The 15167-nt window shown below is 41.0% G+C and overlaps 3 protein-coding genes and 1 pseudogene across 11 annotated transcripts in view; 3 read left to right on the top strand and 1 right to left on the bottom strand.

Moving 5' to 3' along the window:
• Positions 1 to 245: 245 nt before the first annotated feature.
• Positions 246 to 4564, top strand: LOC123985346 (annotated as a pseudogene).
• A 1224-nt stretch (positions 4565 to 5788) lies between these two features.
• On the bottom strand, positions 5789 to 9122 carry chrna10a (cholinergic receptor, nicotinic, alpha 10a). Its single transcript, XM_046074468.1, has 5 exons — positions 9062 to 9122; positions 8039 to 8184; positions 7698 to 7852; positions 6571 to 7103; positions 5789 to 6489 (listed from the first exon to the last, which is right to left on the bottom strand). The coding sequence occupies exons 1-5, from the start codon at positions 9120 to 9122 to the stop codon at positions 5789 to 5791; spliced, it is 1596 nt and encodes a 531-aa protein (XP_045930424.1).
• A 1136-nt stretch (positions 9123 to 10258) lies between these two features.
• LOC123986364 (post-GPI attachment to proteins factor 2-like) lies at positions 10259 to 12134 on the top strand. The gene is made up of 5 exons (XM_046074574.1): positions 10259 to 10435; positions 10532 to 10781; positions 11546 to 11652; positions 11733 to 11841; positions 12004 to 12134. The coding sequence occupies exons 1-5, from the start codon at positions 10268 to 10270 to the stop codon at positions 12132 to 12134; spliced, it is 765 nt and encodes a 254-aa protein (XP_045930530.1). The 5' UTR covers positions 10259 to 10267.
• Positions 12135 to 14013: 1879 nt separating this feature from the next.
• stim1a (stromal interaction molecule 1a) overlaps positions 14014 to 15167 on the top strand; it is a 25195-nt gene continuing 24041 nt past the window's right edge. For 2 of the 9 annotated variants that reach the window (XM_046073562.1, XM_046073567.1), the window contains exons 1-2: positions 14020 to 14243; positions 14947 to 15073. In XM_046073562.1, the coding sequence (XP_045929518.1) occupies positions 14959 to 15073 (115 nt within the window). In that variant the 5' untranslated portion in view covers positions 14020 to 14243; positions 14947 to 14958. Of the gene's footprint in view, positions 14244 to 14946; positions 15074 to 15167 lie in introns of all 9 variants that reach the window. The other 7 variants (XM_046073564.1, XM_046073569.1, XM_046073561.1 and 4 more) reach the window with 6 other exon arrangements.

Here is a 15167-nt window from a genome sequence, read left to right as displayed (position 1 = left end):
TGATTAACTATTGTAAGCATCACTTAATGTATTTTTGGAATAAAGAATGAAGTGCACAATAAGTAACAGTATGGTGCCCATTATGCTCTCTGAAATGTTTGTTATGTAATGATTTTGTTTTGTTTCGTATTTGCCATGTTTCAATGTATATTTCTTCCCACCCATTACTACCATTACGCCTTTGAACATTTTTCCTCTTTTAGGTTTCTCATCAAATTAAACAGAATGGAAAGCAACATGACCAAATGATCCAAGGCCTTGAAATATCTCCACAGTTCCTACTACCTTATTATTATTTTTAACTGCTGTTTGTTTACTTTCCACTGCTTTTTTCCAACGTTGGAGTTACTGTGCTTATCATCACTGAAAAGAGTTTGCACCAGCCGATGTACATTCTTTTTTGTAACCTGTCTGTCAAGGTTCTAATAGATAACGTCAATGATCTAAAAGTCCTACTGCTTCAGCTGATGGCTCACATCCTTTCAAAAGAATGGTTTCAACACACAGTTTGTGGTTCAAGCCTTTTACAGCCACACTTTCTGATCAGCTTCCCGCTGTAGATCTGTTACACATAATGCTTATTGTGACAATGCAGCACTGTTCAAGCTTTCTTGTGAGGATGTGTAACAATATCTATGGACTAATTTTCGCTGTCCTGCTGTTTAGTTGCTCCATTGGAGGCAAAGTTGTCACCTATTTCAGAATAGCTCTCATCTGCTGGATCAAGAAATCAAAAAGTTCAATAACAGAGCGCTGCAAACATGTGCAAGCCACTTTGTTCTGTATCTTATTATGCTCTGGTAAATTGCTTTGCTTCACAGACTACCCAGATTTAAGGAAGATTGCACATATTTTATTTTATATGGTCCCTGATAATTCAAATCTAGTCATTATATTTTTGTATTGTAAACAAGGTAATTTAGGGATAAAATTATCTGGGGGAAAAAGTGACTCCATCCTAATACCTTTCGTCCTCTGTTTCTTACTTGTCTTTTCACTTGTTACACCTGTTCTGAAGCATTTCTGTATCTGGAACTCAAAGATCTTTAATAAACGGATGTTTCAATTAAAACAATATATTTTATTTTTTTACTTGAGTTGCAGTTCCTTCTGCATACTATTTATACTTAATTATACTTAAATATTTGTTTGAAAACACAAGATCTTTGTCTTCTGTTACCAAATATTATGGATAAACTGGTCCATGAATAAACTTCTTCTAATTTGCAAGTCACATTTTTAAATCAACAAAGCAGATTATCATTATAAAGTGTGAAGGCTGCAGAATGAGTGCCTACTCTAGTTTCCATAGCCCCAGTGTGCTATACCTCAATAATAAGCTCTCTACTAACATCTTGTGTCAAGAACATTGTTTTGTGTTTGGTTACTAATTGTGTTAGTTCATGAAAAGCACTAAAATCACAATTTCCACTGACCATGCCTAAACTTTTCCTATAATTAGGAATCTCAATGAGCATACAATTAGGTAAATATTCATGTATTTGTATTGTATTGTATTGTTTGCTGTAGGGATTTAAAACTTGAACTCTGTTGTGCATATAATATTGTGCACACAAGTATATATTGTAAACATACCAAACACATACAGTATATATCCAAAATGAACAGCTGTTTTTGTTTTTTTTACCTGTTAAATGGATGGCAGATATATATTAACATTATAAATTTAAGTTAATTTTACTCTTTTCATTAAATGACAAATGCCTAGAGTGGCATTCAAAGTGAGAATTTGTTACCTGTTACCCTACCAAAACGTATAAAAGTAAAAACTGACTTGAAGTATGTCCTTTTGAATACTACAATTTCAATATTAGCTGAACATAATTCTTAATAAGCACAAATGTACTCAGTATACTGAAAATACACTGATTGCTGTAGTGAGGATGCAATTTGTCCTTGTAGGCCTCAGGGTATTGGATAATCTCTTGATGAAAGGTCAACCAGGTTTTGTGGTCTGATGAAGTTGCATCTCAGTTTAATTCTGGCTGAAAAGCAATTTGCCCCTCCTCTGAACTTCACAGGAAACATATCCATCCATCCATCGTCAACTGCTTATCCTGCGTACAGGGTCGCGGGGGCTGGAGCCAATCCCAGCTGACCAGGACCATCCATCTATCCATCTTTATTCCCTTATCTGGGGTCGGGTTGCGGGGGCAGCAGCTCCAGCAGGAGACCCCAAACTTCTCTTTCCCGAACCACATTAACCAGCTCTGACTGGGGGATCCGTGATAAGTGAGGGTAGGAACGAAAATTGACCGGTAGATCGAGAGCTTTGCCTTACGGCTCAGCTCTCTTTTTGTCACAACGGTGACCTCACTCGTGAACAAGACCTCGAGGTACTTGAACTCCTTCACACGGTACACCACCGGTTTCCTGCTGAGAACCATGGCTCAGATTTAGAGGTGCTAATCCTCATCCCAACCGCTTCACACTCTGCTGCGAACCGATCCAGTGAGAGCTGAAGGTCACGGACCGATGATGCCATCAGGACCACATCATCTGCAAAAAGCAGTGACGAGATCCCAAGCCCACCGAACCGCAACCCCTCCTCACCACGACTATGCCTCGATATCCTGTCCATGAATATCACAAACAGGATTGGTGACAAAGCTCAGCCCTGGCAAAGGCCAACCCTCACCTGGAAAGAGTCTGTCTTACTGCTGAGTACTCGGACACAGCTCTCGCTTTGGATGTACAGGGATTGGATAGCCCTGAGAAGGACCACCCTCACCCCATACTCCCGCAGCACCTCCGACAGTATCTCCCGGGGGACCTAGTCATATGCCTTCTCCAGATCTACAAAGCACATGTAGACTGGCTGGGCATACTCCCAAGTCCACTCCAGGATCCTTGTGAGGGTAAAGAGCTGGTCCGTTGTTCCACGACCAGGACGAAAACCGCATTGTTCCTCTTCGATCCGAGGTTCAACTATCGGCGAAACCTCCGTTCCAGCACCTTGGAGTAGACTTTACCGGGGAGGCTGAGAAGTGTGATACCCCTGTAACTGGCACACACTCTCTGGTCCCCTTTTTTGAATAGGGGAAGCACCACCCCAGTCTGCTACTCCTTGGGCAATGTACCCAACTTCCACGCAATGTTAAAGAGACGTGTCATCCAAGACAGCCCCTCCACACCCAAAGCTTTTAGCATTTCTGGGCGGATCTCATCAATCCCTGGGACCACTGTGGAGTTGTTTGACTACCAAATTGACTTCCACCAGCCTCCAGCTCTGCCTCTACTAGAGAGGGCATGTCAGTCGGATTTAGGAGTTCCTTCCACCGCCCAATTACCTCCCTAGTTGAGGTCAACAGGGTCCCACCCTTACTGTACACAGCTTGGACGGTTCCCCTCTTCCCCCTCCTGAGGTGGCGGGCAGTTCTCCAGAAGCACTTTGGCGCAGACCTTCTCCATGTCTTCTCCAAACTTCTCCCACACTTGGATTGGACAGGACTCTTTTTTTAAGTGAAGCAACGGCATTAGAGAAGAGAGAGAGCAGTAGGGAATGTTGGCCAGCTCATTGGGCGCTGAGCAGGGGGCACCGAGCAGGAGGACCGCAGGAGAGACCTAAGGGGAAGTAATTGTTTGGACGGAACCGGCACAGCAGCCGAGACGACGCAGCAACGGGCGACCGGGAGAGCAGTCGCTATAGAGGCCTGTAAGGAGACGCCGTGAAGATTTGGGCAGACCCCAGAGCAACACCAGCAGACGACCGCAGCAGCCAGCGTCTGCCAACATGCTTTTACTCAGGCCTGGGCGAACAGTACGACTGTCGCCCGGGGAAACCGTGAGTAACACTTTTACGTATTTTCAACTAGGCGGCACAGGGGACCAGGCAGGGGAGGGCTGCAGAGTCGGGGTCGGAGACATAGGGTGCGGATTGACTGACGTGAGCACACTACTCGCCAGTGCTTCCTCTGTTATAGGGAACCAACGCGAGCCGTGGACTGAAGAACAGGTGGAGCAACCCGAGGAGAAGCTGGGCCGTGGGACGGAGGAATCCTCAGAGGGACTGTTTGCCGTGCTGAGAGCTGCCAACTCACGGAATATTCCCCTTTCATTTAGCTTTTGTTTTTTATCTGGGCATTACATGGGTTTTAGCAAGGCTGTTTTAAACTATAAACATTTTTAATTGTAATAAATTAACCTTTATTTTAGGTCCTGTGGTTTGTTCTGCTCTGCTCCAACCCCGATTGTTTTAAGAACCTGTGTGTCTGTGAGTCCTAGGGCTCATTTCCTAGGTGGCGTTGTCGGCAAGCCCTCACAACATATTCTCTTAATTAGTAATACCCTTTTTAAATTATCTTGTCACGTATCTACAGGCGCCACACCCGCCTCCGGAGTCCTCCGAGACAACAAATCCCGGCAGGCCTCCTTCTTCAGTCGGACGGCTTCCCTGACTACCGGTGTCCACCACGGTGTTCGAGGGTTACCGGCCCTTGAGGCACCTAAGACCTTGAAAAATCAATCATTGATCTTCGGCCTAGGGTGCTCTGGTCATCCTTATGTTCGAACATGGTGTTCGTTATAGACAATCCATGACTAGCACAGAAGTCTAACAATAAACACCCACTCGGGTTTAGATCAGGGGTGCCCGTTCCTCCCGATCACGCCTTTCCAGGTATCTCCATCATTGCCCACATGCACTTTGAAGTCTCCCAGAAGAACTATGGAGTCCCCTACTGGAGCCCCATACAGAACTCTATTCAGGGTCTCCAAGAAGGCCGAATACTCTGAACTGCTGTTTGGTGCATATGCACAAACAACAGTCAGAGTCGCCCCCCCCCCCCCCCCCCCCCCCCCCTACCCGAAGGCGTAGGGAGGCAACCCTCTCGTTCACCGGAGTGAACTCCAACGTAGCGGCACTATATTAGGACACATATCTTAATTATATTATTTTCAAAATCAAAAATGATTCTAAACACAGTTCTGCAGGTTAAGTATTCTATTTTCTTTTGGGTTTAGATTAAAGAGTCATGGCACACTTTGCAACATAAAGCCCAGGGATAAAACACATCAAGAGCCAAGCAAATGGCGGTGATCCAGGGGATTTAACAGATAATCCATGTGAGTTACACTGAGATGCTGTTGTCTCTTATTCTGATTTTATGTACAGAACCTTGCCTGGCTGTATCTCTGAATATATTGACTTTTACGTAAAGTTGTGTGATTCTCTCACTGATTGTCCCTTCTCCAGACTGTTACATATACAAATTGAAAATATTATCTTCTCGTGTTCAAACTAGTGTGTTTATTTGTATATTATTTTCCAAAATTAAATGAGTAAAATAAAGCCACATTTTCAGTTGTTTCTGAAATACAGTATTTGGAATCCTCTCAGTGTTCTTCAGGGTCAGAAAATTAATCATCTGTCTTCTGTGCTGTTTGTTTCATCGGCGTCCATTTTGTACTGTACTGTTGCTGTACATAAACTAATCAATATATTTAAAATCAAGTACAAAATCATGGAAATACCATCAGTAGAAAAATTTATTGATCTCACACTGCATTGGGATGAAAGTTGAGGAATGCAAGTTGTCAACAACAAAACCCATAGACAAGAAGTTTATCAGAGATCTAATTGGGTGAGTGATGATATTGCCTTCAGAATGGACTTTTTTCAAGAGGTTTAGAAAAAATGTTATCTGAAATTAAACAAATTATTGGAGAAATGTAGTACTTACGTAAATTAACCCTATACTAACCTGTAGTAATCTTTGTGTTTTGTACACCAATTAACACTGTCATGATGCACTTCTAAGTTCTGCAGTTAGATGGCTTTGCCCATGATGAGAAGGCTCATTAAAAACACCATTATGAAAAATATCCACATAAAGAAGCGGTCTAACACTTTGGCTACTTTCTTCCACTCCCCAGTCCTTTTCTGCATGGCCCTCTGATCTCTGTAACAGTTGGCTATGTATTCAATGTTACGCAGCAGCTGCCTCTCATTGCTTTGGGTGCTGCAGGACATCTCTCTGTCTTTTCTCTCTCCATCACTCACACCTCCCTTCCTGCATCTCCTCGGACCCCCCGAATCTCCACAGTCCATGCTCATGAACATGCCGTTTTTCCAAGTGCTGTAGTGGTTGGTAGGGTTCTTCCCTAATGAGCCTATCGGACTCTTCATCTGATCCATGTCTTCGCTCTCCTCTGCGATCATGGAGCCCACAGTCTCTTGCCCTCTCTCCATTTTTAAGATGCCATCCTCCATGCCTGGTCCTGCCTGACCATTCATGGTGCAGTTGGTGTTATTTACAGTTGGAGGCTCCTGTCTCTCTGGTGGTGGTGACATACAGTTCTCTCCGACTTCATAAACAAAACACATTCTGGCCATGTGCTGCAGAATGACTTTCTTGGCCCATTTAGGAACAGGCTTGGCATCTGGGCCACAGTGGTGTATGTTCATGATGAAGATGGTCAGGGCAGTGGAGGCAGTGATCATAGTCATCGTTGCAATGTAATACTTTCCTGTGGAAGACAATAAGACATAGAGTTGTAACACACAGTCATTACACACGTTGGGATTTGACCCCATTTTATTGCCCCTACCAATAAGTGGCACATTCTCAGAGGGTGGCATAATCTCTGCAACCAACAGTTGAAAGACAGTGAGCGCCAACATCACGGTGACACCCAAAGACACCTTTTCTCCAGAGTCAGCAGGCAAGTAGAAGCCCAGTGGAGCCAGGAAAGAGATCATCACACATGGTATGAGCAAGTTAAAGACATAAAAGGAAGCTCTTCTCTTCAGTTTCAGCGTGTAGGTTACATCTGGGTAAGGGTCAGCGCAGCAGCCATACAGAATGATGTTCTTCTTAGCTGGCATACCCAGCACCTCCCACTCCACATTTTCCACCAGGTCAGCCAGGTCAGCACTCTCCAAGGCATTCAGGATGTCCAGCTGGATGCCATTGTAGGTCCAGGAGCCATACGTGAACCTGCACTGCTGAGCATCGAAAGGGAAAAAAGATACATCCACTTTGCAGGAGCTCTTGGTGATAGCTGGAGAATCCCACATTATCTGGCCATCATGCCGGATCACCACATTGGTGTCCATGGAGCCAGTGAAATGGTCATCAGCACTGAAAGGCAAAGAAAACTTGTCTACAGAGAGAAATTAGAGCAGTGGTGTTCACATGTATACCAAGAGCGAATAGATGAAGAGCAAATTTTGGATACCTTTAATAAATCATTAAAGAGCAGTTGTAATTTTGTGGGGTAGGTGGAGAATGATTCGAAAAAGAAGCTTGATCGGGATACAAAGGCACAAGAATACCAACTGAGGGAAAAGACAACACATTTAGGAGAGTTGTACTCATTCCTCAGATTTTTGTCTGCATTTTATATCTGTGTGTTTGTGTTTGCATGTGTCAGCACGTGGTTTGTGGTCGTAGTATGAGCTGTTATCATTACCTATGTAATGTCAGCAGAGGCATCTCTTGCGAATCTTGTTACCTCTGATTTTAATTGTAAAATTTCAATATTCGTTATTATGTTTTTCTTCTCAGATTTATTATAAAAAGTTATATTACTGGTGTATAAAAAGCAGACAGAGGCCTGGACAATCCTATAAATAATGACTTCAAGGAATGTTCAGCTTGTGCCTTTTATACTGACCAACGGGAGACAAAAAGGGATAATAATTAAATGATTAACCCAATACCAGTCCGACCTACTTGTTATATAGGACTATATCAGGTCTCCATACATAACTACTAGGTATGCGGATGGTATCAAGTCCATCGTAATCATCTTTATTCCATTTGAGGTATGCATCAACCCACACTTGCCGTATCCATAAATATGCTGTCAAAATTTGGTTTCGCTCATCCTGTAAAACATTAAAAATTATAGAAATTTACTGGCAACAACAGGGGATATATTACAATAAAATAATTTAAATATGATGAAAATATAAAGATGCCATTACTGATGTAATACTATTGTGTGGGTATCTGCACAGAATATTTTTAACCATACAATCTCGTGGTGACTTGTGTGCACTGTGGTGTTTTACCATGTCGATAATTTGTGACAGTGTAACTTGCAGGGTCACATTCAGTATGGTGTTTGTGTCCTCCACAGGCCTCAGCGCACTAGTATAGTTGGTGAATAAATCATTCAGGAGCTTCTGAGCATACTTCCCATGAGCACACCAACAGGCTAAGACAATGAGAGAAACAATTCACAGGCATATCACCACCTGTTGTGTTTCTGTTAATTATGATATAACATTTTTTCAGTCAGACAAAATTATTAAGGACATTCTGATGTTCAATTCTCTGGACAGCGATATTCAGAGCAAAAGCAGCCGTGCTAAGGTCAGAAGAAAGGGAGAACGTGGGTGGAAATGTGAATGCATGACAGATGGTGGAAGGGGATAAAGGGGATGTCAAGCATCTATAAAGCTCTGGAAGGAAATCATGAAAATCTGCTATTATGTAGCAGCGGCGACCTTCTCTGCTCCGACTATGTATGTGAGGTTTGTCATGAATGAATGATTGAATGCTTAATCCACAGAGTTACAACACGAGTATTAAAATGGACATAAACAGGGAGATTAAACATTATTGTGCTGTGAAAACATGATTGTGAAAATGTTATTCCAAATAAACCATTTCAAGAGGAAATTATTACTTCTACATTTATTTTAACTGGAGCTTATTTCCTGCGTCAACAATGGATTTGGGCTTGCCAGATGTTAACCCTGAAACGCTGTTTCAGTAAAGCCTCTGATACAAAGAAGGTCTATGGGATTATGATGATAGCAAATCCCTTAACAACTGGCTCCAAGTTTTGTCAATTCTGGGTTACAGCTTGCATGGAAGAGGAATGGAAATTTGAGGAGAAATGGATGATCAATAAAATATTAGAATAATAATAAATTACAAATGACAGACATTATTTTATGCAAATGTTCCTTCTTCATCCATCTTTGCTGGTAGGCTACATTGTTTGATTTTTCTCTCTAGATTTAACTTTAAATGGCCTATATCAAGTGAAGGTGTTAGATTGTAAGGAAAAATAAACGGTAACTTACTTGGCAAAATACTGCCACACAGAAGCAAGCAAAATAAAGTTTGGACTCTCCATCGTTTCATCTTGCAGAAACAAATTATCTGGATCCAAAGACCATCTGAGTTGCTCTGTAGCCTATCCAACAAGGTTCATTCACTAAAAAACATAAAAGTAAAAGAAAATCTTTCTGACAGCGAATGTAGCTGTGCTGCGTTTGGGAACTGCACAAGGCCATTAAGTGCACTGAGAGAGGCGGGGCAGCGGATTGAAGGACCAAGTTCTAATACAACGCTACCACATGTTAACCCCATACACACATGCCATCCGACTTACACAGCAAGCTACACACACACACATACACACACACACGCACGCACACAGAGCAAGATATGTATTTGAAATATGTTTAAATGAACAAAATAAAAATCGATCCTTTCTCTGATCTAGTGCAGCACCACGGAGAGCTCCCAGCTTCGTCCTCTAATTAGAATCAATCAATAAACCCTTACTTGTACATGCATATGCTTTTTTTCATTGTGGCAAATTATTATTAAGAGACACATTTTACACATTATTTAGCATGTGGTCGTATCAAGGATGTTGCACAGAATCTGTGCAACATCCTTTGATACGCCCAAACATAGCACCCTCAGTACTCTCCTCCGCTCACTTTCTCTTCCGGGTGCTGATGTTTATCAATGCATTTTCCTCCTACCGTCTTTCGCACGACAAGGATGTTGCATCCGCGTGCCTATTATCATCTTCTACGAGAATTCAGCTGAAAATATAGTGGATGCAAACATGTCGCAGGATTATAAAATGGCTGGAGGATCCCCAGTTCTTTTTGTAAGACATCGCACCCTGTTGTTGGTATCCGGGATATTCAGGTCCATCCTGCAGCCCAATATAATGAATGTTAGGCTATTGTGATAGCGTAGTTATTGACAAGCCAGGTGTGTGCAGTTTGCAGTTGTTGTTATTACCCCTAGTGGAGGTAGGTTGATTTCGTTTTTCAGACTTTAGATGCTCAGGAAATGCATGAATAGCCTATGTATCAAAATGTCACCCCATAAATGTATTACAGCCTATATGCAAACGTGTTTAGAAATCTAGCTTATTTACAGTCGTATAACCCATTTGACTGTGAGATGTCTAATAGGCATTGACATGTGCCTTAGTGTGATCGCCTTTGTAAGATTAAAATATTTTTTCATTGTTTCAGACCACAATGCTACAAGGCTCAAATATCTTGGGGCACGAGAGGCCCCTGGTCATCAGGATATCGTTCACCACCTGTGTTCTGGCTACTGTGTGCCTACCACTGCTTGGATTGATAACGTGCGTCTTCATATCCTCTGTTTTTCATTTTGAGGACTCTACTGGTACACACTGCCAGGTAATGATCTTATTTTGCAAACTGAACCAACCATGTTTTTCTTTTGATGCTCCATACATTTTTGAAACTCTACTGAATCATTGCTGTATGTTTCAGGTGCCAAATTACCTGCCATCAATAAGCGCCTCAATAAGCCTAAGTCCTGAGTGCCACATATGGCGGTTCTGCATCGGATTGCATTCAGCACCGAGGCTCCTGGTGGCGTTTACATACTTCAAATTTTACAAGACACGTTTTTCCTCGAGGTTCCCAGAGAGTTCACTCACCTGCTTGAACTTTGCATTTTCTATTTCTGAAAACCTTGGCCTCTTGCTCCTCACATATGTGTCATCCAGTGAAACATATTGTGAGTAATTCACATTTTAGTTACTTTTATTGGAGAGTTTGCACTCAAACCATAGGCTTCATTTATACTGGGGACGCTGGGGACATGTCCCCACCACATTTTGAATTGGCTGATTTTGTTCCCATCACTTTTTGAAAGCATTTGTTAAAAACATTCAGGAAAATAGCTTGCATTAAGAAATGTTAACCAACTAATGAAAATGCTTTGAGATTTATTTACACAATAACAAAACATGCAATGCAATGTAAATAGAAGAAGCAAATGTGCATTGTCCAAAAAAGTTTTTAAAAATGTAAAAAAACCAAAAAAAAAACAAGCTTCTGATTACTGCATTATATTTTGGAATATTTTTATTCATAAATTCTCTGCCTGCTGAATTTTTGTTTCCCTTTATATATATGGACATTTCCACCGTAATTTGGAGAATAAAATGTTTCCAGAATTCAGGTAAGTGTATAATGCTCTAATTTTTTGGGGAGGACCCCCAGACTCCCCGCTCATATATTTCAGCATTTCTTATTTCTTCAAAATAGTGTTTTTGTATTTTTCTCTTCTTGTTCCTAGTGCATCAGCCCACCTCGTGACCCAAGTGTATCATTAAGCCTCTAATCTGAGCCCTTATATCCCCAACAGTTTGAAGCACAATTCAGAGTTGGGTCACTAATGCACTGATTCAAAGTTTACTTTTATTTGGCAATCATTAATTTTTACTGTCCTCTACTGACCAAATTACTCTCTTTCTTTGTGTATTTATGCCCTATTAGTTGTACATAAGGAAGGTTTTGTCCTCTTCATTGTCAGTTCTATTATCTACATGCTGATAACCTGCCGTTTATGGAAGGCTATTAAGAAGTATTCATTAAGTCCTGAGGTAAGACATGCCAAATCACAACACTGTTATTTTCAGTATTTCAGTCCAATTCCGTATTACTTTTTCCCCTTCCCTTACAGGATGCCAAGTCTCACCATTGGAAAGTGCGCTTCTTATTTCTCAACGTGTCCTTTTGTGTTTTGGCCGGATTCTTTTATTGGAAACACAACATGTACTGTGAATCAGGGAGTAAGTATTAAATCAGTTCCATCATTTCGGTTTAATCTGTAAGCGCTGAATGACACAACATTTGAAAACATGGTAGTCCTATGAACACTAAAGTAAAATTGTAGCTACAAAACGCTGACAAAACATATGTAGATCATGTGCCCCTGTTTCTTCCTTTCACAGGTTATACATTATTTGCCCTGTTTGAGTATCTGGTGGTCTTCTCCAATATGGCCTTCCATCTCACAGCAGTGTGGGACTTTAAGAGTCGTGAGGTCATGGTCATTTCATCCTCTGAAGATAAAGACTTCTGACTAGAAACTCAAGGATTAAGTCCTAAACATACAGCCACTCAACCACCTGATGATAACAGCCTTGATCCTTCTCAGGAGGAAGAAGATTGGGATGAAGGCCTTTTCCATATATTTCCATGAGGGTTTAGATGTCAGAGATGTTTGAACAAAAGATGTGCTACTGTATGGTCTGCTCAGTAAGCTGTAAGTGCATTTTTTGCCTCAGTGTCTCATTCATGGATGCCTTTGCCCACATACAATGTGTTGTGTAAGGTCAAATTTTAACTTTTGTATAATGCACAAAAACAATATGTGGTCATACTGTATGTTTGCCAAAGTAAAGTGACAGTTCTTCAAGTATGCTTTGTTTTTATTTTGAAATACAAAAAAGGGGAGGGTGGGTGTTTAATATGTCCATGAATTCCACCACCAGTTCCTCTATTGTTGTACTTCAAATGCAGTACCACTGTTGTGAAATAATTTTGTCATTCATCATTCTTACCTAAAAGACTTGACCTAAAAGTTAACGCTGAGTGGATGAAAACCCAGTGACAGTGGTCATGCACAAGCACAAATCACTGTAAAGTTTTAGCACCACTGTGCATAAATCGTCTTTAAAAGATTGTAACGTACGTTTTCTCAAAATATGATATTGTTTGATATATGAGTATGTGCTAATACACCATGACAAAAGTGCAATGCTCTGAAGCCTCTTTTACACCCACACACACACTCCAAAATCCAACTCTGATGATGCAAGTACTGGCTAAGCACCAGCAAGAAGTCTCATTTTGGCTGCAAGACCTTGAATCATTTACAACCTAACAACGAAAACGACACTTTTACTTTCTGCTGTTCTACTAGCTAGTGGACGTTAAGTTTATAATGTGTTTAAGTAGATTATCACACAGATAGTACAAACAAATGTAAAGGCAGCCTGGTTGATAGGGTTGGTTAGCAGTTGCATTATTAATGACAACATTTTCCTGATATATATATATGTCAAATGAATGCAGTTCACATGTAAAGCATAACACTGTAACAAAGTTTATTGCCTTAACATCAGTTTGATTATTTTACTACTATATACTATATTACTATTTTATTTACTTACAATTACCACTGTAAATAAATACAATTGACAGCAGAATTGTTTTAAATGACACCTCAATATGACCATATTATCACAAGATGATACATAAATCCTGTACTTGAGTAAAATTACAGATACCCTTGCTAAATATTACTTCAATTTAAATTTGTACTTGAGTCAAAGTACAAAAGTAACTGTTTCTAAAAATACTGTAAGTATCAAAAGTGAAAAGTACTATTAGTATGATTACGTTTGTCATGGGTTGCTGAAATGGAAAAACATAATTTAAAAACAATCATCAAAATAGTTCCCAATTTCTGTCAATCAGCTAATTGTTGCAGCTGTACTTGTACAAACTGTTGGGTAGCTTAATTTATAACAAAACATCATATTTTTTTTAAAGCTCCTCATATGTTTTATATGTAAAAACCTTCCTTTGTAAAGAAAATAGTAACTGAAGCTGTCAGATAAATGTAGTGAAGTAAAAAGTACAATGTTTTCCTCTGAGATTTAGAGGAGTAGAAGTAGATAGAGGGAATGAAAAGTACAGCACTAACTACTTAGTTACTATCCACCACTGATAACAGCCAACATTTGTGCTCTTCCCTCCTTGACAGAAAGTCTTCCGTGAAAAAATGTATTTAATTCCAAGCGCTAATGACAGGTGCTTACTATAGAGGGAAGGTTGAGTTTGAAACTAGAGTCCCAGTGTGATAATGGCTTAAACAATCCACTAGATGACAGACTTCAGCAATTTGTTTAACTGTATTCGACGTGATATTCAATATATCCTCCAAACGGTAGGGGGCTACACCTACTCATGCTATCCAGGGACTCTGGTGTAACTTAGAGGAAGACAAGCCCACCCTCTGTCCATATTCTGCGGCTTTTTCGGTTCAGTGAGTCTCTGTCGGGGGAAAGACCAAGACCTTTTTCTAATAGGAGGTGGAGTTCGCTGTGTGCTTCAACTCCATGCGCTTGCTGCAATGTTAAGCCAGAGCTGAAACTACGTATCCGCTGGCTCTATTTCATGACAGGTAACTTTATTTTGTATTATTCAGCATTAACGTTACATTGTTCCAGTAGTAACCATAACGTTACCGTTGTAGCTAGGCTCAGTGGTAATGTGTTGTCTCTTATGGTTAACGTTAGCTGAACGTCAACAGTGGCTAACGGGCGTCTGCAGTAAAAAATAAAACACGGAAGCGTTGGTGTGAGGGCTCTGTCATGTGTCTCCCCCTTTGCTGGATTTTTCACTTCATTTCCTAGTTAGCCGAGATGTTCAGCTAGCTAGTCGGGGCTTGTCAGGCATCCAGTCACCAGACGTCGACGGGCCAGGCTGCTGTTACTTCTTTAATCTTATTATTTTTCTCCATTTTTAGTGACTTAACACAGCTAAACTGACAAAATAAAGGTTTAAATGATTCCTTAGCTGTAACCAGATATTAGCACGCTAAGAATGTGTTCATTCATTCAGGAAGAAGAGGTACACTTAAGAAGTGATATCATGTGTCTGCAATTGCTGCAGGGGATCTTTATGTAACTATTTCTTTTGTGTGCTCTAAGTCGATTAATGCAGCTTCCTCTAATGTTACTTGCTAATATGTCATATGTTTAAGAGACAATGTAGCAACACTGTTTTAATTAATTATGAGCGACGTTTAATCGATTAACCTATACCTTAAATGGAGATAACAGAATTTCAAGGGACTCTCTCAACTCAGCTGTCTTCTTTCCCAGCATACACCAGCCATGGAGTTCAACAAATTGGTGACCTTGTGGATATTTTGCTTGTGTCTCGTTGGAGAAAGTTGGACTGAAAAACAAAGTTCACCTACACCGGACATTGTTGAAAATGGGGTGTCAGGTGAGTAATCAGGCATGGAATTAATTAGTTGTAGCATTCTTAAAGTCTGTCCCCCCCCCCCCCCCCCCCCCCCCCCCCCCCCCCCCCCACCCCC

This window comes from Micropterus dolomieu, linkage group LG17, assembly GCF_021292245.1.
Source record: "Micropterus dolomieu isolate WLL.071019.BEF.003 ecotype Adirondacks linkage group LG17, ASM2129224v1, whole genome shotgun sequence".
Taxonomy (NCBI): Eukaryota; Metazoa; Chordata; class Actinopteri; order Centrarchiformes; family Centrarchidae; genus Micropterus; species Micropterus dolomieu.
This window is presented reverse-complemented; position numbering and strand designations above follow the sequence as displayed.

What these genes read in the sequence shown, in the direction of transcription:
- LOC123986364 (XM_046074574.1), top strand. Translation starts at nt 10,268, where the DNA reads ATGCTACAAGGCTCAAATATCTTGGGGCACGAGAGGCCCCTGGTCATC. An exon ending in CTACTGGTACACACTGCCAG is followed by an intron (nt 10,436 to 10,531) that starts GTAATGATCTTA and finishes TGTATGTTTCAG; the next exon opens with GTGCCAAATTACCTGCCATC. An exon ending in GTCATCCAGTGAAACATATT is followed by an intron (nt 10,782 to 11,545) that starts GTGAGTAATTCA and finishes ATGCCCTATTAG; the next exon opens with TTGTACATAAGGAAGGTTTT.
- chrna10a (XM_046074468.1), bottom strand. Translation starts at nt 9,122, where the DNA reads ATGAAACGATGGAGAGTCCAAACTTTATTTTGCTTGCTTCTGTGTGGC. An exon ending in TGTCACAAATTATCGACATG is followed by an intron (nt 7,853 to 8,038) that starts GTAAAACACCAC and finishes AATGTTTTACAG; the next exon opens with GATGAGCGAAACCAAATTTT. An exon ending in GATATAGTCCTATATAACAA is followed by an intron (nt 7,104 to 7,697) that starts GTAGGTCGGACT and finishes TTTGCCTTTCAG; the next exon opens with TGCTGATGACCATTTCACTG.